Consider the following 20,886-nt stretch of genomic DNA (forward strand, 5'->3'; position numbering starts at 1 on the left):
GCCGACATGTGTGTTATTCATATCAGACAAACATAGGGGAAGTACCTATAAAGTTTACTCTATTCTTCTCAGTTCACCGGCCACTTTCTTGCATTTATTTCGGAGAAACTGATGAATTCACGTGCTGTAAATCCGACTGACAGGACAACATTGCGGCGCCCATCTCATTAGATCAAGATCTTTTTAAACGACCACTCACTTACACGTATTTGAGAATCGGAATATCAGATAGGCTAGTTGATGACATGGTAAGCAAGTTTGTGAATATTTTGAATAAAAAAGGAAAAGTGAAATAAAAGCGACACATCTGTCATACAGTTTTATTGTGGCTGCGGTGTATCGCGTGACGCGTCGCCATGGAAACATTAAAGGGAACGTTCGCGAAAATATTCACTCGGGGGGTGGGGGTGTCAGTTAGAATATTTTAAACTTGCGCGTGAAAGGGTTAAAGAAAAGATGGAAAATAAATATTTGTGTGTGCTGTAAAGTGGTTAGAAAAAAATTTAATCGGAATCGGCTAAAATCGGTATCGGCAGGTCAAACTCAGTGAAAAATCGGAAATCGGAATCGGCCTAGAAAATTGTAATCGGTGCATCTCTAATTTAAACAATGCTTAGAGAGCATTTGTGTGTGATTTGAGTTGGACAGAAATCTGAAAACTTAAAGAGAATGACCTGTTTAGTTGCTCGAAGTTCATTAAAACAACCATTTCAAAAGCTGAAGTGATTTTCTTTTTTTATATTATAGTTAGAATATGTATAATTCCGTGTTTTAACTAATTGAAAAGGCTGAATAATCGTTCCAAACGTACTGATTAGTCGGCGAAATAATCGATGAATAGTCGATTAATCGTTCTAATAATCGTTAGATTATTCGATTATCAAAATAATCGTTTGTTGCAGCCCTAAGTCCCAAGAGCTGAACCATATGTGCTTTAGAAGACTCTCAGCATCTGGCTCAAAGTAATTCAAATCAGCAGCATCATCAGAGTGAGCATTGCCTTGCCGTTTCTTAGCAGGAAACTCAAAGTTGACCTAAACCTGAGTGTCAAGGCCCATCTGAAGATTTTATTTTTTCAGCTGCACACCCTGAGAACGATACCCTGCTTCACGAAAATACTTTCAAGACCACTCAGTGCAGGTCCCGTTTCCTCCAGGGGCCCACTGGAGGAAAACCAACTCCTTGTTGTGAAAACAATGAAAGACTGATGTGCAGCACATTTATTTGTGTTTCATAGGGGCCGTGCAAGTTTTTTAGTGGGAGGAGAGGCCACAGGCAGACAGTGAGGAGAATCAAAGCCTTCCAACAAGTGATTGCTAAATCTACAAGTTGAGCAGATTTTATGGCTTCATTGCACACTCTCAGGGCTGGGCGGTCTGGGCCCTGCAACGATATAAACCTCTTAACCGGTAGAGTGAGATGTGTCCCAAACAAGTTAAGAAGGGGTAGAACCTGTTATTAAGGGGTGTTTGTTAGGCACAACACAAAGCAGAGTTCAGTTTAAGGTTGCCAAGCAGCAGCGTAGCGCATTCATAATGAATTAACTTTATATGCAGTGGCAGGTGTGGGTATATCTGCTATTTAACAGCTTTCGTATTTTTATAATATTACTGTTAATGTTTGGAGTCTTTTATTTTTTTATCAACAAAATGTGAGACACACTCATGTGCTATTAGTCTTATCATGTGGCTTGCAACCTGGATTCAAGTAAATGTTAAAAATAATCAAATGAGTGGCCTTTATAAAGAATTTAAGTATTGATTGTTCAAAATTGTGCATTATTTATATAATACATGAAATATGTCTGACAAAACACACTGATCAGCTTTTTCCATACTGGTAAAGAGAGGATGCCCTTTTATATTTTTCATCCTGCAGATTTAATTATTCATAGCTTTCAGACATGTTTCTATAGTCTTTTCTAAAATATATATATATATATATATATATTTGGGTTTCCATGACAAATGAGTCAGCAGTAACTTGCATGACTGATATCTAAAAAATTACAGAGCTGTTGGTTTGTTGGTGATAACACCAAACTACATGTTTTGCTTGGTTGAGAGAGTAATAGTAACAGTAGACTATTTTATCCAGTTAAAGGACAGTTAATTCATTTATTAAACCGTAAATGTAAAGTATAATAATAACTCTTCAGAAGTTTCTGTCTTTGTTTACACGGCTGTAATAACCCTAACCTATGTCCTGCAGGGTTATTTTGGTTATTATTATTCAATTTTGAAAAAAAAAATTTTTGTTTGTTTTTGTGAAAACAATTTCACTAGTTTTAGTTTTGTTTGTAATAGTTCATGATTTATAAAAGTATATTATTAATTATTTTATTCTTTATGAAATTACTACTTTTGTTTTTATGTTTCAGTAATTCTTTCATTAATTTCATCCCACATAACCTGCACTGCAAGTTGTTCCATCTGCCTGCCCTGGAAATCCAGAGTTCTCGCGAGAGCACGATTTGAATTTGCTCAGCGAGTTACTCTGGAATTGAGTAATGATGCTCATTAAATATGCCCTTGTAGCCGAGCTGCACCTATCACATCGGTGTATCTGCTATAGGTGGGCCAGAGGCGAACTAAACGGATGACGACAGCACTGTGACATCGAAGTTATTAGTAAACATCGCAAGATGGCTATGGATGAACAACACCAGTTGTTTGAAATGGCTTTGGCCGCTATAATGAACGAGTTAGACTTGTCTTTTTATCTAAAAGAGGAACAGAAGACGGCGCTCAAATCGTTCCTTTGCAAGAAAGACGTTTTGGCTGTTTTGCCGACCAGATACGGCAAGAGTCTAATCTACCAGTTAGCTCCGCTGGTAGCTAAGCGTATGGGGCTCTGGATACGTCACCCTGTGTATTGTTGTGATTGGTCGTAGTGTTATCCAATTGTGTGCAGTGAGATTTTTCAAATGCATGCTTGGTGCCGCCCCTCGAGTTGGGCAATTTTCATTACTCAATGCCAGACCCTTAATCTTTCAGATTTGCGTTTGGATTTCCAGGCTACCATCTGCCTGTGAAGACACGCAAACATTTCATCAACAAATGCTACAAGCAGACAGTACACTGAAAAACAGCAGCTAGTTGCCAGAAGTTTACAGTAAAAATACGGTAGCAACTAGGGTTGACTACCAGTACTGCTCGGTACTAAAAAAAAAGTTGCAGGTACCAGCATTTCTGTTTGTTTGCATGTTTGTTTGAGCGCTCTCTGAGTGTCAAAGGTTTCTATTTACAGCGTGTTTTTACAAGCGTTGAACATGGTAGCCAATCACAATCATATCTGTTGAGTGCGTGAACGCAATGGCATATAATGGTGCTAGTCAGTAAGTTAGTCTGAATCCACTTAACACCACTGAAAACATGTGAGGTTTTGTTTTATAATTGGTCGACAATCCTTTATAACCAACAAATTGTAAACACAATGTAAATAAGAGATTTATTGTACAATTAAAATATCTTCAGCGAGAGTGCAGAATTCAGCGAGCTTGCGCTTTAGAGATTATGCTGCTATGTAGGACTCCAAAAGTTTCTGGAATGACAAACGTGTTTAAATGCATGCTTATATGATTGACAGTGATAACCAACAGACAAGACAAAACAAGACAACATTTTTTTTACAAGTTTTTAATTCAACACTGCAAAGTTTTACGACCGACTAACTGACGAGTGACTACTAAAAGTTTGGTACCGTTACAACCCTAGTAGCAACATTCTAAGTTTTGCTAATTTAAATAAAAAATTACAGTTACATTAACTCAAATTTGCTTTTCATTTATTTCTGTTTGGCTGTGATTGTGACGTCATACAGCATTCGTCATTCACTGTAGAAAGACGAATGACTTGCTGCTGGAAACGTTCCGCTTGTTTAGAAGATAAAACCTCTGTCTGTTTATTTGAGTTTGGTTCCTGGTCCACAGACTAGAATTGAATTGTGGGAAAACCCTGTTATCCATTGTCTAGCCTACTGCAGCTCCCTGTAAATTGCTGAGCAACGCTGTAGGTGAATTTCCTCATTTGGCGCTGATTAAAACAATCGTCCAATGAAAGAAAAATACTAGTTATTAGGCGCACAAAGCAACATGAATGCGAGTAACAGATCTGTAAATTACAGTGCTCCAGGGAGAGTGGAGGGGGGAAGGGTTGAGAGATGTGTGGAGCCGAACACCATTGTTACAGCCTTGGTGCCTCTGCTGTTTCTATGGCAACAGGAAAATAAACTGCTGCCAAGGTGGATCCTTGGATGAGGACCATGCAACAGGGAGAACTGTGTGAACGTGTGCTGTGCTCATCCACTGCACAGTGTTATAATTCTTGTGGATTAAAATGCTCACAAGCCCCATTGGGTGTTTGCTAAGACTTGGGATTAGGGATCTGAACAAACCCCTAATGCTAAATATTATAATTTAAGATTATTTTGATAATAGATTAATCTGTAGATTATTTCTTTGATTAAATCGGATAGAAATAATTATGACAGCGAAGCTTTTCCTGTCATATGCTTTTGTTTAAAGCACTAAATATGACACGTTCTCATGTTTAGGACAAATCTCGCTCTGCGTTGCCTGTTTTCCAGATGTGTTTTGTTCATAGAAATGTGTTTTTCACTTCTATAAAGTGACACGACTGGCAGATGGTTTCCGTGCATAGTACATAGACAAGATTAATTGATAATCTGATTTGTTGTCGATTAGTTATTGCAGCCCTATATTAAACCCATAGACTTCAAGTGAAAGAGTCATGTCTAGAGACATAAGCCACATGACGTGACCACCCAGAACACCCTAGCACCGTGATACTGAGTTCTGCATGTGCTAGAATCACTACAGAAAATTATTTTCATTGTTATGTTTTCTTATCTTGCTGTTTATTGACGTTCACTATAGAAATAAATGATAGATGTGTTATTGTCACTATAGTCAAGTTTTCAGGCTGATATTGGAGTGGCCTGAATTTCTGTGTCAACACATTGTCTATAATTGGCAGCGAAAACAGCAGAAGCTGTCCCCAAATTTAGATGCACTGCTGAGTCAAGAAAGCCCGCCTGTCTGCAAAGACAGTACTTCTAAATCAGTGGGAATGCTTCAACCCGAGTTCAGCAAAAAGCTACTTTGAAGGACTCTTTTAGCCCTTGGGGAAATGCCATTTTTCAAGGCACAGCTTTGGTATGAGAGTGAAACACTGGTTTCAGAGAGCAGCATTATCATCTGGGAAACATCAAGGCTGATTCCTGCCTGTGAAACCTCGGAAAAGTCTGCGTGGCATGTCAAAATGAATGCTAGTAGCAGCTTTCCTCTGTTAGCACATGGAATTTGGGCCACAGGCACTTTAGGGCCAGAAATCAGCTCCAGATCTGTGTGTCTCCCTGTTTTTGCCTGGTTTATCCCCCTGAACTTGTGTTTGGCACCTCTGAGCGTGCACTAATTGCTCTGTGACAATGGTAGTCTTGCACAAGCAGGAGGTTAGTATGTGTTCTTCCGCAAGATCCCAAACAAATTTAGCCGAGCGGAACATAATAAATGGGGCTCGTGTGAGAGTGACAGGCCGCAGATGAAGGGCTGGCACTGGGCCCATCTGCCGGTTTATTGGCTTGTCTCAGGTCAGTCTTTCATAGGATGAAATGGAATATCTTAGTGATTCACTGAAATGAACATATCAGTGTGACCTCTTTTCCGTCTCCAACCCAAGTTTACATTAAATCCAAATAAACTGGATAATTTCTCATTTAAATTATTGGTCACAGTTTCTGTATACAAAACTGTTAAACTATAAGCTTATATCTGGACTAGTGTTGTCACGGTACCAAAATTTCAGTATTCGGTACTAGGGCTGCACGATATTGGAAAAAAAATTACATTGCGATATTTTTTTCCCAACGATATATATCGCGATATTGCGAGCCATCAATCCAGGCTAAAGTCAATAATTACCATTCCATGTTATTAATAATTTCACTAATAAGCAAGCTTCATTACAAGTGACAAAAAGGCCACTTAATATTTTATTCCAGAAACATATTTCTCTCAGAATTCGGTGAACATTCTACACAGGACCTAACGTTCTTCAGGTTCTAGGACCCGAAAAATTATGTTTTCTGTGCTGATTCAGTGACGCGTTCATGTAAACGGCACCTAGAACCAGCAAAAGTAATGATTAATAGTATGTAAAATATTATAATGAAACATTTTAATTGTTTATTAATAAACAAGTGTTTTCTGTAAAGATGAAGTTGACAATAGCCTACTGACTCGCGATCTTCGCAGCAGTGATCGGGAGAAATGCACTTTTCATACAGATTAATTTTTTATTTTTTTTAATGGTTCTTCTGTAGATAATAGTTATATTTCTATTTTTTTTTTTATTATTATTGTTATTTTTCGGTATGTGAGGCGAGTAGGCTACCTTTTATGCTGAGTTTCGGTTCATGGATGATAGCTTAATCTCCAGTTCAGGCGCTGGCTGCTATATTTAATTTTTAGGCTATTTATTAAATCCAAGAAAATGGATAATGAAATACTGATTAAAATTAAGATACAATTAATAAAAAACAAAATTCGTTTTAAAGAAAGGCTTTGTGCTTTCTGTTTGAGGTCTCTGTGAAAGTTTTAAAGCAGTCTTTTACTGCCGCTTTCATAACGGCCGCGTGACGAGTCCGTAATGTCACGTAACATTGTTTTTTTCCCTCATAAATGCGAACACGAAACGACTTTTTTTTTAAAGACAACCATCCACAACTTTATAACACTCCAGCAAAGTAGCCTACCTCTTTTTGGTCAACAACATCCTCCTTTTTGTAGACGAAATAGGCTAGTCCCAAATAGCTGATTTTGACTTTTTTTGCGGCGGATCCTCTTCGTCGCGCATTTTTAGCTATAGGATTGCCAGTGAATGTTGGCTGAATGAGCGCGTTCCTGTCAGATCCTCACTGTGCAGGCACGCGGAACGCCTATGTCACCCCAGCAAAAAGCCATACAACAAACTTGTGTTTACTGTGTGCTACCGTTCTCTTACACTATGGGTGCTACTAACGTAACGTTACCCTTCACATCGCATGTTCCGGCGATGTGACTATCGCTCATTCGCACATCGCGATGTCGATGTTAAAACCGAATATCGTTCAGCCCTATTCGGTACCAATACCTGTGAAAATCCACGGTTCTCGGTACCAATTCCGGTACCAAAGCTTAATTTAGATTAAATTTACATTAAAGTGTATATCACGGTTACAAAGATGGAAACTGTAGTATTAAAAACACTTTACAATAAGATTCTATTTGTTAGATAACATTAGATAAAATGACCTAACAATAAACAAGTTATATACTGTAGCAATTATTCTCCTTGGGGTTAATTTAAAAATGTACTAATACATTTTTTAAGTCAAAAGTTTTATGTTAACATTATTTAATGCACAATGAATGAAGTGAACAAACATGCACAACCAAGTGTTTGTATTAAATAAATAACATTCACAAACATGAATTAATGTTGTAAAAAATATATTGTTCACTCAATGTGTTGATGTTAGATAACGCATTAAGTAATGTTAATGAATGGTATTTTATTGTAGTGTTACCAAACTATACAGGAGATAAAACGTGTTTTATTTGACTTGACTGTACTTTTATTTAATCCAAAACTGCGTTCATATTTAATTTTAAAAGGGCTTTTTAAATCTGCTAAGAGTTATCCAGCCAAGAATAAAGGCCATTGCACACCGAGTCCGAAATTCGCATCCGAATTTTTCGGACATTAAAAAATAAATACGACCTCACGTTATGTCAATCACGCTTGCACACTGCCTCCGAAACTTTCGTCCGTAATAAAAATAATCGGATTGGGTTCGATTTTCTGCGTTTTTCGCATCCACAGGCAGCGTTTTGAGAGGATTTTTGACTATTCAGAGCCACCGTACAAGCAAAGTAGCAAACGACAACATCCAGAATGGCGTCTGACAAGTTGATACACTTGGTCTCGCAGCACAAAGCACTGTATGATAAACAAAATGCAGATTACAAAAAAACTGAATATAAAGACAGATTGTGGCAGGTGATTCTCGATCGTATTAGAAAAGGAACCACTCCTTTCAATTTGATCGAAATTTCGGATCGAAGGTGTGATTGAGCAGCCAATTCGAATACTAATGTATTATTTGGTTAAAAAACTAAAGCCTGTAGGCTACAGCTGTTCTGTCTGCCCAGCGCTTCCGCCGGCTGGCCGGCCGTGTGTATGTGTGTGTGTGTGTCTGTTCAGGATGGATTGGTTCACGATAATTGGAAGTCTTCTTTTTGTGGCTCCAGTGTCGCTAGCAAATCGTCAAACTGTTCCACTGACATTCTGAAGTAAATTTTAAATCGCTCGGGATAATTTCGTAACTCCTTAATTAGGAGGTGAAACTCTCCTTCCTCTCGTCGCAAAGTCAGAATTGGATGGACTCATATTTCCTCTTTCTTTTCTTTTTAAGAAGAGACAGGGCAACAAAATCATCCTCACTGCTTGACGAATCCATTTTGTATTGTTTGCGTTTTTTCCGCAAATGTGTAAAAAATACGCATCGGACTCAGTGTGCAAGGTTTCTGTGCGTGACGAATTTTTAGGCTGACGAACACGAAAAAACGCATATGAAAAATTCGGACTCAGTGTGCAATGGCCTTAAGCCTAGAACTGCTTTTCTGACGGACTGATTTTAATTACATAAATAGGGATGCACCGATACTGATACCAGTATTTGGGTGTCGGTCCGATACTGTGCTCGTAAAACTACTCCGATACAACCGCACCCGATACCACTTTACGGGCCGCTCAAATATCACGTTTTTTCCGCGTGAAAATCCGTTATTTCAAATGTAGGCTATGCCGCGGCAAGATGAAAACATCTCAACATCTCAACACGTCATGTGACAAAAACCAACCGATCGGCCTTTCCGTAACATCGAAAGCTTGGCCGAACAGCTGATCACAGCCATTCAGGGCTGCTTTTTATTTCTCATCTCCATAAATGTATCTAGTAGTAAAGCTAATGCAAGGGCTAGAAATAAATAAATTCTTTGCTGATACTTCCTCATCATCATGGAGAGCGCAGTTCGCACCGCTTTCTCCTTCTTTCCACAAGCGCTTGCTCTCCTGTGGCGTCTGTCGTTGCCGCTGGTCGCCATGTCTCAGTGTTTTTATGAAGAGGACGCAACTGTACACCTTTCGGACAGCGCATCAAGAACCGGATTAACCCGGTACTTCGATACCACCGGTACTTAAGAAAAGCTGGTACCGTAACGGTTTCATTTTTTTTAGTACTGACTTGGTATCGAAGTACTGGGTCTTTTGACAACACTTATCTGGACTACACTACTGCCTGGTTTCACAGACTTAAGCCTAAACCTAAGTCATCTTAAACCTAGTCCCAGACTAAAATGCATGTTTGAGCTGTTTTAACTGAAAGCAACTTGCACTGACATATCTTAAAATATTTTAGTGGCTTTGTTTTGTATGCTCACCAGTAATGTTTTTTTCTAAGGCATGTTTATAAAAGCTACTTAAATGTCCTAATTTAACTAAGGGGGCCTAATACAGGCTTAATCTAAGCCCTGTCTCTGAAACCTGGCCTGCTTGACTTTTAAAATCTGAACCGATTTTATAACAGTTGGTATCATAAACTTGACAACTTTTATAATGGTTAAAGAGAAAAACTGGGCATGATATAATAAATTACTGGGGATCTCACACTAAGACCAAGTTTACACCTGGTATTAAGATCAGATCATAAGTGGACTTCCTGGACTACGCTAAATATAGTTGTAAACAGGATCTAAAACGTTTTGAGCTTCTCTATCGCGGATAAGCTCACGTGAAGTTGCTGTGCATGCATTTTTAAGTGTTGACTGAGACTCATAGAGCGCATGAAGTGAACTGAGTGCTTTTTGCTGCCTAATTGGGCTTGAACGGTTGAATATACACACCTATGTGTCAAAGTGACCATGTATTTGCAAGTAAACAGTCATTTATGTCTCAAGTGAACGTTAACATTTGAGAGAGAAAACAAACGAGTATATTGGATTCGTGCAGTCGGTCTTGACAGCATCCAAATGTACCTGCTGTCATTATTAAAGGGGACATATCATGTTTAAGTGCTATATTTGGGTCCCCTGTGCATCTACCAACCCTGAAAACGTGAAAAGTGACAACCCAGCAGCTTTGTTTTGGTAAGCGTAAAAAATTAAGTCGATCTGATTTCGCTCCCCTTCTGACGTAGGAATGGGATATTATTATAATATTACCGGCCCTTAATCTGCACGTTTCCACCCACGGCGCCGCCATTTTGTTTACAACAGTGTAACCAGTTCTAACGCAATGGCAAAAGTTGGAGCAAAGCATGCAAACTGTTCTGTCGTTGCTGCACAGATGAGCACAGAACACTAGTAGACCAAAAAATGTCACAGCTGTCTTACAAAGACGTCAGGGAACTGTCAACTTGTGTAAAAATAAAAAATGACAGTACATGAAAGTCGATGGGATTAATCATTGTAACTCCACAACAACTACATCCATGTCCACTAACCATTCAGAAACGTCCAGGTGCGTCTAAAAGTTGAACCTCTTCCTGAGTCTCTCCATAAGGCTGCACTCCGCTACTGGTTATTTCTGAGATTTGACTGAAATTCGTGTTTGTTATTGACAGAGTATCCGAAGCTCGTGTAAAGGATCGGCCGTCTTTTGAACGAGGGCGGGGGGCAGCAGCAGCTCATTTGCATTTAAAGGGACACACCCAAAAAGGGGCAACTTTGACAAGCTATAATAAATGATCTGGGGGGTATTTTGATCTGAAATTTCAGAGACACATTTTCGGGACACCATAGATTTATAAAACAGGGCATAATATGTCACCTTTAATGCTAATCAAACAACAAAAAAAGAGAAAATCTCTCACTGCTCTTGACTGAATCACTTTTGTAACTTTAAGCATAAATGTATATTTAATTTACTCATTAAAGACTAGTTTATAAATGTAGAATTTCTAGGTTAAGTTTTTCAGGTAGGTCCATTTCATTTATGTATTTTCATTCATTTACAATGGTCTATTGTAGTTTTTTTTTTTGCTCTTTTTATTTATTTTTTTAATCACTGTTGACTTTGACTTGATTTTTTTTTTTAGGCTAGTATTAGTTTTTTGAATAATATTGACAATTGTGATAAGAATTATGAAATTTCAATGGTATCAAATTTTGATATCGTAAAAACCTTATTTAAAGCAAAAATAACTATATTGTGATATAGATTGTTATCGTGAAATAAAATTATACAAGATTTTGGTCATCTAGCCCACCCCTAGATGTAATCAAAAGAAATATCTGAGTCTGTGCCCATTAGTGTTGCACGGTGTACCGATACTTCAAAAGTATCGCGATACTCGGAAATTAAAAACGTCACGATACCTAAATTTATCAGTATCGATACTTAAAAAAATAATAATAAAAAAACGCCTCCCTATGGACATCTGTGTTTTTTTTTCTGACGCACGCAGCAAAGAACCTGCCGGTGTCAGTGTCATGTGACAAAACACTACAGCGAGATGGCTGCATGTGCGAGCACAAATGGTCCACGACTCGTAGAAAAAGATGACGCGAGGAGTGACATATGGAAGTACGTTGCCTACCTTGCTCTGTTGCACGGTGCACCGATACTTCAAAAGTTAGTCGAAAATTAAAAACGTCACGATTCCTTAATTTATTAGTATCGATACTTCTAAGAACGACCGCGTTCCAGATTTGTAAGGCTGTGCTTAGTAAAGCACACTGGCTGCGTGTCGTGTCCGTTTTTATTTCGGCTCCCATGTTAACTGCCTGCGTGACACATGCGTCTGGGCGCAGCTCGAGACGCGCGGAAAACTATTTTTCACGCGTCACGCAAGCATGTTGGAAGCGTTCCCAGGCAAAATAGAATAGGAAAAGATGTTTCTATGTCATTTTGACACGAATACATATTAATAAATGACATTTTGATGTTTGAAAGTTTTGACATAAATACAATATAAATGTAATTTAAAAAAATATGATCAATTTTCAAATATTGCACCTCTCAATACAGAACGAATTATTCGGTAGCCTATTTTGCCGTCAACACTGCCGATGTTGTCTTTGCTGCTATATATTTATGTTTAACATGAAGTATAGGCCTTCCACAACTCTCTCCCCACATGTCAAATATATCACCAATGAGGCTTATCATATGTTACCAATATTAAACATTGTTTAATATAATCGCTGTTCATATTTTTATTCAAAGTTCAGAATCAAGATAAAGCTCTTATGTTTCTTATGATAAATGAGATAATGCTGCTAAATTTATTAAAAAATTTACCTTCAATGTCATTGCTCTAATTTATTTTTTATATTTTGATATTTCATATTTTGTTCAAATGTTTAATATATCTGCTGTTCATATGTTCATTTATTAGTGTGTTATATGGTTAGAATGTTGTCCCGGTTTTAAAATAAAGCACAGCAATGATATTTGAGAGTGTTTCTCCCTTTTCAGGAAAAGTATCGAAATCGCAATACTTGACTTGGTATCGGTATCGAAACAATAATTTTGGTATCGTGACAACACTAGTGCCCGTCATACACTACACGATTTTCTGTGAAATCCGTCAACTCAAAACTGCAGACTGGCTCTGACTTACGGCAACTAGCACCAGTAAATCGAAGCAAAAATCTGTGCAAAAGTCATGTAATGTATTCCAGCCTTTGTTAATACTTCAAGGATGACTTTTAGTAGAATGTGAATTTTTGCAAAATAACATTTAGATGAATTTCTGTCCTTAATATTATGTAGTAATTGTTTCCATTTTCAACCAAAAAGAGCTAGTTTTTTGCCATTCAAAAGCACACACAGCCTTTGCTCTCTATGGACGGCAGTTTACATGGATTTAATCTCTTAGGACATGTTTTAAATTAGGTGTCTCCTGCATTTTTGTGTCCTCTGTTGCCCTTATTTTTTTCTTTTGGAAATGAAAGAAAAGGAAATCATTGTTTACCTTGTAAACAATCAGACCGAGGAAGTGAGTGGCTTTTAATAGAGCTATACATAGAAACAGGATTTATCCGAACCCATTAGTCCTGCTTTTGAAGAATGTCTGGAGTGTTACAGTTGTGTTCCTTTATTTATTTTACCCTCTGTTTCTTTACACAGGCTGGTCTTTGGAAACCTGTACCCAGCGTACTATTCCTACAAAGCAGTGAAAACCAAAAATGTCAAAGAATACGTAAGTATAAACACACTGTCCATTCATGTTGCCTACATTTGTTTGTTTTTTTATTTTAGCAGGCATTTGAGTTTTCAAAACCAGTTTGGTTTGCGTACTACAAATTCAGTCCTCTCTGATATAACCTGAGGTTAAGTGACCTGCTCAAGAGCTCAGTGATGATGGACTTTTGTGTTACTAGTCCAGATCTTGAACTACAAAGCCATACCACACCTTTAAATGGGACATGAAAAGAGAAGCACTTTATTGTTTCTGTGCATGATCAAGCATGTTGGGAGGGAGAGTGTGTTGGCTTGTATGTCCGGATCAGGTGACACGTTCTCTCTGCACTTACTTCTTGAAGGACCCGCCCTGTGAGAGCTCATCCCACATCCTCAGGAGAGAGATCAATGCAATGAAATGCTAATTCAGGTCTGGCCAGAATCAGTGTCATTTATAGTCAACAATAGCTCTAAGCAACATTGTGGTGAACCTGCAAACCAGGATATGATTAAGAAAAATATGTTGAATGCGGTTTTGCCTCATTGAGGAAAAACTGTCATGATCTTCTGTTAAGGCCTGTTCACACCGGGACGAATTTCGCGCGCGATATTCGCCGACGTTTAACGCCTCGTGACTAAACAAAGGGCGCCAATGTGAGTGTGCACACCGGCGCGAAAAACGGCACGCGTAAAAGCGTCATTTTTTAAAAAACGCCTCGGGTTCGTTTTTTTGGTTTGACGCGCCGCGTCAAAAACCATCTGACCAATGAGATTGGCACTTTTGTTCACGTGTCTGGAGCTTCTGAAGTTACAGTAAAACACAACTTGAGGGCGCTCAAACACAAAACGGTCTTGCCGAGCACACATACGTAACGGCGAAGAAGATATACACCAAGTTGCGTCTACACTGCCGGGAAGAAATAAGACGAGGAAGATGCAAGGCAAGATGAATGTAGAGCTGCTGGTCTCGGTGTCGGAACATAAAGAACTATATGACAAACGCGACAGCGACTACAAAAATCTTGATAAAAGAGAATTGTTATGGAGTGGTTTCTGTTTTACATTAAGCGCCATCTAATGTTAGGGAATGAATTTGCATGTTCACTCTGCACATCGTCAGCGAAAATCGCTTGGGTGTGAACACAAAAAACGCGTTGAAAAACGCTGGCGAATAACGCGAGCCGATATTCGTCCCGGTGTGTAGGGCCCTTTAGTGTGCCCTTTGTTCTTGTGAAATGATTAAAGGAATGGTTCACTCAAATCAAATTGTGTATTTTTAAGTTTATTTACTCACCTTCCATGGTGAATAAAGATTTTTTTTTAATGTTCTCCTTTCGTGTTTCATGGTTTGAAGCAACATAAGAGTGAGTAAATGTACAGAAGTTTTATTTTTTGGTGAACTATCCCTTTAAACATTTATTTTTCTTTGCTCGTATGCAATTGTCTACTTCAGATGGCTAATTTTAGGTTTCCTTAGTGGTTGTACTGGTAGTATTTCAGTATTCTACTTGGAGCCTGTTTGTATCGGTGCTGCGTTGAGTTACTTCATCTGTGAAAAGCATTCTGCTCCTCACTTGTAAAAGCTACGCCAATGCTACCTCTCCTGAACAGGACTGTTTTATATGTCATTCATCTCAATATTAAAATATGCCAGGAACCTTTATGGAGTTGCCAAACCAGGTCTCACTCTCCTGTATTATTTTCCATCTTCTCCTGTTTACTTGCAGAATGCACACTTCATTAAAACCAAATCCCAGTTGAAGCAGTTTAAAAAAAACGTTTCTTGTTTTAACAAATCTTTGCATAAACTGTAACAGCCTGCAGCCAACAATGGTGTATCAAGTCATGGGTATCAACAATAATGATTTTCTGAGCATTAACATTTCCTTAGAAAATGGTTCCTAATGAAAGGCTTCATCTGGTGGAAACCAACAAAATTCTATGCAAAACATTTCAGATTTGTATTCACTCTGTCAAGACACTGGGAACAGAGCGAGGAAAGTGTGCTTGAAGGAATGGTCCATGTTCAATGCAGATTAAGCCCTTTCGACAGGCATGTGTGGAGCACACTGTAAAAATCTGTGACATTTTTGTTAAAAATGATTGGTGTGCTTTTACCATACAAAATACGGTAGCAGTTTAAAAATGTATATTTGATTAACTGATAATGTTAATATGCCAAAGTAGTAAAATCCGTTTTATACTTTTATAATATTCTGAAACCCACCATAAAAACATAGGTGGTAGAGAAAGCTACATAATGAATCAAAGTTCATCACAAGTATAGCTTTTGACTGAAATACAGTGTAAAAGAGCATGGAGCATGGTAACACACAACACTTAAATAATGCAATAAACGTATAACAACATAAGATGTAACAAACTGACACAAGACAAATTTATTTAATTTATTTATTTAAATGAAAAACCATAAAATGTGAACTCTCACACTGTGGTAAATAATAAGATTGTATTCTTTTCCCTTCCAAAAACAGTTTTTTTTACATTTCTTTACTGTTACAATTATGACCATTTTGTTACCGTGTAGCACAGAATATCATGTTGATGCATATATTTTTATATAAAAATGTCAAAAATAGTGGTTACAGTAACAACTACAGTAGAAGTAAACCATGCCATTGTTCTGGAGCATTTCAAAGCAGAAATGTGCAGCTTGAATGTTTAAATATCAATAAACGATTCTGTCAAACTTGTCGCATGTTATTGTACTCATATTTAATATATACTAGCCTGAATCACTCTTAAGCCAGCCATTAGGCCAACCTTACTGTCAAGCCCATAATATATTTGATCTGGAGATGTGGATGCATTACACAGTATAAGGACACGTTTATGTAAACAGCAGTAGCAGTATCACTCAACTCAGGACAAGGGACACCGGCAGCCCGAGATCACGGATGTTTATATGCTTTGCTAGAATGTTTAATGTTCCTGAATGTTCGAGTGGAAAGTCAATTTCGGTAAACTTAGACTTTTAATAGCAAACCTTTGGAAAAAAGAAGAAAGCTCAATCGACCACAAAAGCAGCTTTTTTGAAAACATGTCATAACCGTTGCTGCGTTTGCCTTTGAGTGCAGACGGGTAATAGAGAAAGCTCTTTCAAATCATTTTCAAAATAGAACTGGACAAATGATGCTTTGTGCTGCAGGCCTTTTTATAGGACCGGTCGACTGGAGTCGCTGGTTTATGTTGGACTTAAAATAAAGTTTAAAGGCAGCTTGACAAAGCCTGTGTTTACTAGCATAGACTAGATGCTCTTAGAAACCACACTGCGGTTTTTCCACTCCGAGCAAATCTGCACAATGCCTACAACTCCTGTTTGTTAGATAAACAGAGTGGGTCAGCTCGTATGTCTAACTGCTCAGTTTAAATGTTTGAACAAAGAAACTCCATGGTGCACACGCGGAGCAGGAAAGGAATACGTCCATTCACAATCAGGACTCTTCAAAGGCTTTTATTTCCATTGGAAATCGAGTCTACACAGCTCCTTATCCACATGCAGTGCGGAACGGGAAAGGCATGCTTGTCTTGGGCGCCAGCCCATTCTTGAATCGCCTTTTACCCAGTTTTAGAAGCTGTTGAAATTCTGCTTGCATCTCGTATACTTCTCTAATTGAAGCCACGTAATTGCCGACTTGTAATAAATAGGATTGTCTGGAGGATTATGGGAGGAAGGCTTCTAGATCTGATTAGATTTCATGTATCGATGCGGTCAGCAACCAAAGCGCTCCGGCTACTAGAAAAGATCACTGCTGGTGGATTTCGATTGACAGTTTGTCACGGAGCGGCAGCTTTCCTGCGGCTGATGCAACGCATTGATCTCTCTCAGACCGCTGAAGGTTCATTGGGAGGACACCAATTAAATCTGACGCCTCCTGTCAGGCTGGTAATGCTGCCTCTGCATGGATTCATTTGACTTTGTTCAGTGAGGCTGAAAATATCACCTAATACCTTCGAGAGCTGCAGCTCAAGGCTGGGGATCACATGACTGTCTGCACGGGCGTTTGAAATTGAAATGCTAAGAAGCTGGCTGAAAGCGCGCTGTGGTTGAGAGCAGAGGAGAGGTAGAGCATACCAAACAGGTCTTGCTGCAGAGAGACACGCACAGAGAGCTGGGATGGAAATTAATGTCACGGCCATAATGATTTTTTTGTTACACTCGACTGTTTCCGTCTCCTCCTAGGAAAAGAGGTGCGCATGGATTTGTGTTAGCAAGCCACTCTGTGTGGAAAGATTATGCGTTCACGCTATTGAATAGAATAAAAAATGCATGCATTTTCTTTATATATTTTCTTTAGCATGGTATCAGGTGTTTTATGTTTGGGTGACTGTGATGCATCTTGGCATTAGGTGATCAATGCTGCATTAAGAGTAGTCTCGCATAACCAGACCTTCAGATTGGACCTTCTGGACACCATAGCAGCTTTCATTGGCCAAGGACCGCCCAGAGGTCGTCTGACTGACATGTAAAGCAACCAATCACAGTTTGTTTTGTTCTACGTCATGTTTAGGGGTGTGAAAATGTAACGTCGATATCCCTACAATAACATACTGGTGTGCAAAACTCTTGGATGTATTTAAGAGCTGCAAACTTTACACCTACTTCAGATACTTTTGAAAATCCAGCGTTTAGTTGATCCTGCCAAGCGCTCTTTGGGGCTGTTTACACCTGACCACTTCAGATAGCTATCCGATCGTGAAAAGACCAGGTGTAAATGCCCTCCGAAACGCATTCGAGACGGATTTGAATCCGATCGCTCAAACCACTTCAGGAGGTGGTCTGGGCCGCATTCCAGACGAAACTGGACAAGTGTAAATGCATCTGGTTGTTGAAACCACATATGTAAATTGTACTCCTCCCAAAAATGCTAAAATATAAACGTGTGAGAGCGTGTTATAGGCTATATGTAATGTTATAGCCAGATATGACGACGCTACTGGAACACGCGCGTCATCGCAGATGAGCAGCTGAGCATCTATTCATTAAGCAAACGTGCACACTGTCGCAAATCAAAGTGAAAGTAAATCGCAGACGCTTAACACACAATCATCATCATTAAAAGTAAAGAAACGAAATGATCTTACCAGGGCTGTTGCCGCTCTCTCTTATTGCGGTCTTTGATTTAGAAATTTTAGCTGATGATCAATAAAATGCAGCTCATATCTGTTGCTTTCCTGACGTGCACTCCATTAAATCTGCATATAGCGCGGGAATTGAAGATCGGATTTAAATCCGTTTCGCAAAAACACATTTATGTGACCAGGTGTAAATGGAATCGTTTTGATAAATCAGATAGCTATCCGATCTGAGAAAACACATGAAGTGGCCAGGTGTAAACAGCCCCTTTGTCAAAGTTGTAAACACAACGGCATTCTTCTTCCGTGAGGGGGTTTGGCGTCACGGCATCTTTGTTTTCAGGCGGACCGTTAAAGAACGTGACACACACGTCTCCCCGACATACTGTAGAATTCAGCCAATCAAATGACAACTTTGAAAATCCTGAAGCGTTTCCAGTTAAGTGTGGCATATGCATCAGACATTCAGCCAGCGGTCCATGGGCGTCGTGACGTCTGCGGCTAAGACTACATTAAGAGTAGTGGTTATTGCACTTTGGGATTCAATATATATGTATATAGCGTGTTGTTGTTGTTGTTTTCACTAAACATTAGATCATCAGTCCATCATGGAGTGCAACAGTGCCTGCCCACTTTCTTAGCGACCTTGATTCCAGAAGTATTTTCCCATAGGAATTGTAAAAGTCTTAATTGAAAGTGTTATAGCCATGAACTAAACCAGCCATATACAAAGTGAATCATTACAGCATATAATTTGAAGCAAAAAATTGGTGTTGATGGTAAACTGTATATATGACCATTTGTCATATACAGTCATTTTTCAGCATAGCCATGTTAGTTTCATGTCTCTCATTGTGGGATAATGTACAGGTTTATTTTGAAAAAAATACCACTTTTCGTCAGGTTTATTTTGCGACAGTGATGAGGTCACTTTTTTTTTTTTTTTTAAGCTGCAGACCGTAACTTTTTGGGGTTAAAATTATCCAAAATACATTTTTGAACAAGTACATTACCAGCCAGTGTTCAAAACTATCTGCTTGCTTGTCTTAGCTCGATTCAAAACGGTAAGCTTGTAATAATGTTCTTAATTCCAGTGGTACTGGTGGATTTCCGCGGGAAATTTGAGCATGCGTTATTACGTCACATCTGTGCACATAAAGGAGTCTCGGCTAGTAGGCTATGTTGAGTGTGAGGATGTTGGAGGTGGAGATTTATAGCCTTTTCTCACAGCACTTGATATAATTAAACGTATCAATTTGATGGCGGATCCAGAAAGGTTCAAACGACAATCACCAGTGACAACCGGAGATTCACCTGTTGTAAAATGCAAAAGACTTCGGACTTCGGAGTGGCTACAGAAAAAAAGAGCCGGGCCCATGCGAAAACAAGGGCATTAAATGTTGTCACGCAGTGCTGATGTTGTTAACATTAACAATTTGAGAACAAAGTATAATTTGCACGGTTTGGTGTGATATGATAAGCGATCGTTAGATTTAATCAGCGCGATTTACTGCAATACTTTTTTCCCTTAGTTGGTCAGAACAATGTAACTTACTTGTTCAGATGACATTTTCCGGTGAAAATTTTTATGTTGGTCATATTTCCAAAAAGTAGAATCTGTGATTGCGAATGACAGTACCCACACCGGCGCGGCGACTGACAGCCGCACATTCTCCTCAAAACATTGGATTCATCCGCACTGTGCCGTGCCGAGGCACAACCCACGTAAAGTTGATAATTCCGCGAATAACTGCAATTGCAGATTTCGAACAGAGATGGCGACAAAGAGGAAACACTACGGACTAGAGATGCGCGGTTGGCGGTTACAGCCGCGGATAAACCGCGGATTGGGCGGATGACGTGACGAAAAATAATATTTTAATTAAATTCGGGCGGGTGGCGGGCGGTTGAACCAATCAAATGAAAAATATATGTATACACAAATCAACGGATGGCGGGCGGGTGCGGTTTTGAAAATTGGTCAAAAACGTTGGTGCGGCTGGATGGCGGACGGATGATGATTTTTGTGATGCGGTTGCGGGTGAAATAATAGCCCATCCGCGCATCTCTACTACGGACTGCAGCTTTAACAAACAGGATTTAAGGGAAATTTTGATTTGACATCGATGGCCAAGAATTATTTTTATGCTATGGTGAATAACCGGTGTGGGGGTTGATAATCTGTTTGTTTGTTTAAAAAAGAACATAAACATTGGTTGTTACATTAAAAATGATTATTGATTACTGGTTTAGGTCACATTTTTTATATTACTGCACTTAACATAAACTGTGTAAATTTAACATCTATTGTTTTTGTTTGTTTGCTGTTTTGTTCCTTTTTCAGGTGCGATGGATGATGTACTGGATTGTCTTTGCCTTGTTTACAGTAGTGGAGACCATCTCAGATCTAACCATAGCCTGGTGAGTCTGACACTCGAGGCTTCCTTCACACCAGCTTCACCTGATTACAAGTGATTCATGTCAGGCTAAAGAAGCAATCCGTTTCATTTAAGATCTTGTTTTTGTTTCCCTAGTCCAAGGA

General features: G+C 38.9%; 1 protein-coding gene across 1 annotated transcript in view; it reads left to right on the top strand.

The window, feature by feature from the left end:
- Positions 1-20,886, top strand: part of reep3b (receptor accessory protein 3b) — a 38,727-nt gene that overhangs the window by 7,122 nt on the left and 10,719 nt on the right. Inside the window, exons 2-3 of the mRNA XM_084434506.1 lie at positions 13,194-13,266; positions 20,689-20,765. Coding sequence (XP_084290632.1) covers positions 13,194-13,266; positions 20,689-20,765 — 150 coding nt within the window. The remainder of the gene's footprint in view (positions 1-13,193; positions 13,267-20,688; positions 20,766-20,886) is intronic.

The sequence above is a fragment of the Rutilus rutilus genome, assembly GCF_951802725.1.
Source record: "Rutilus rutilus genome assembly, chromosome: 16".
NCBI lineage: Eukaryota > Metazoa > Chordata > Actinopteri > Cypriniformes > Leuciscidae > Rutilus > Rutilus rutilus.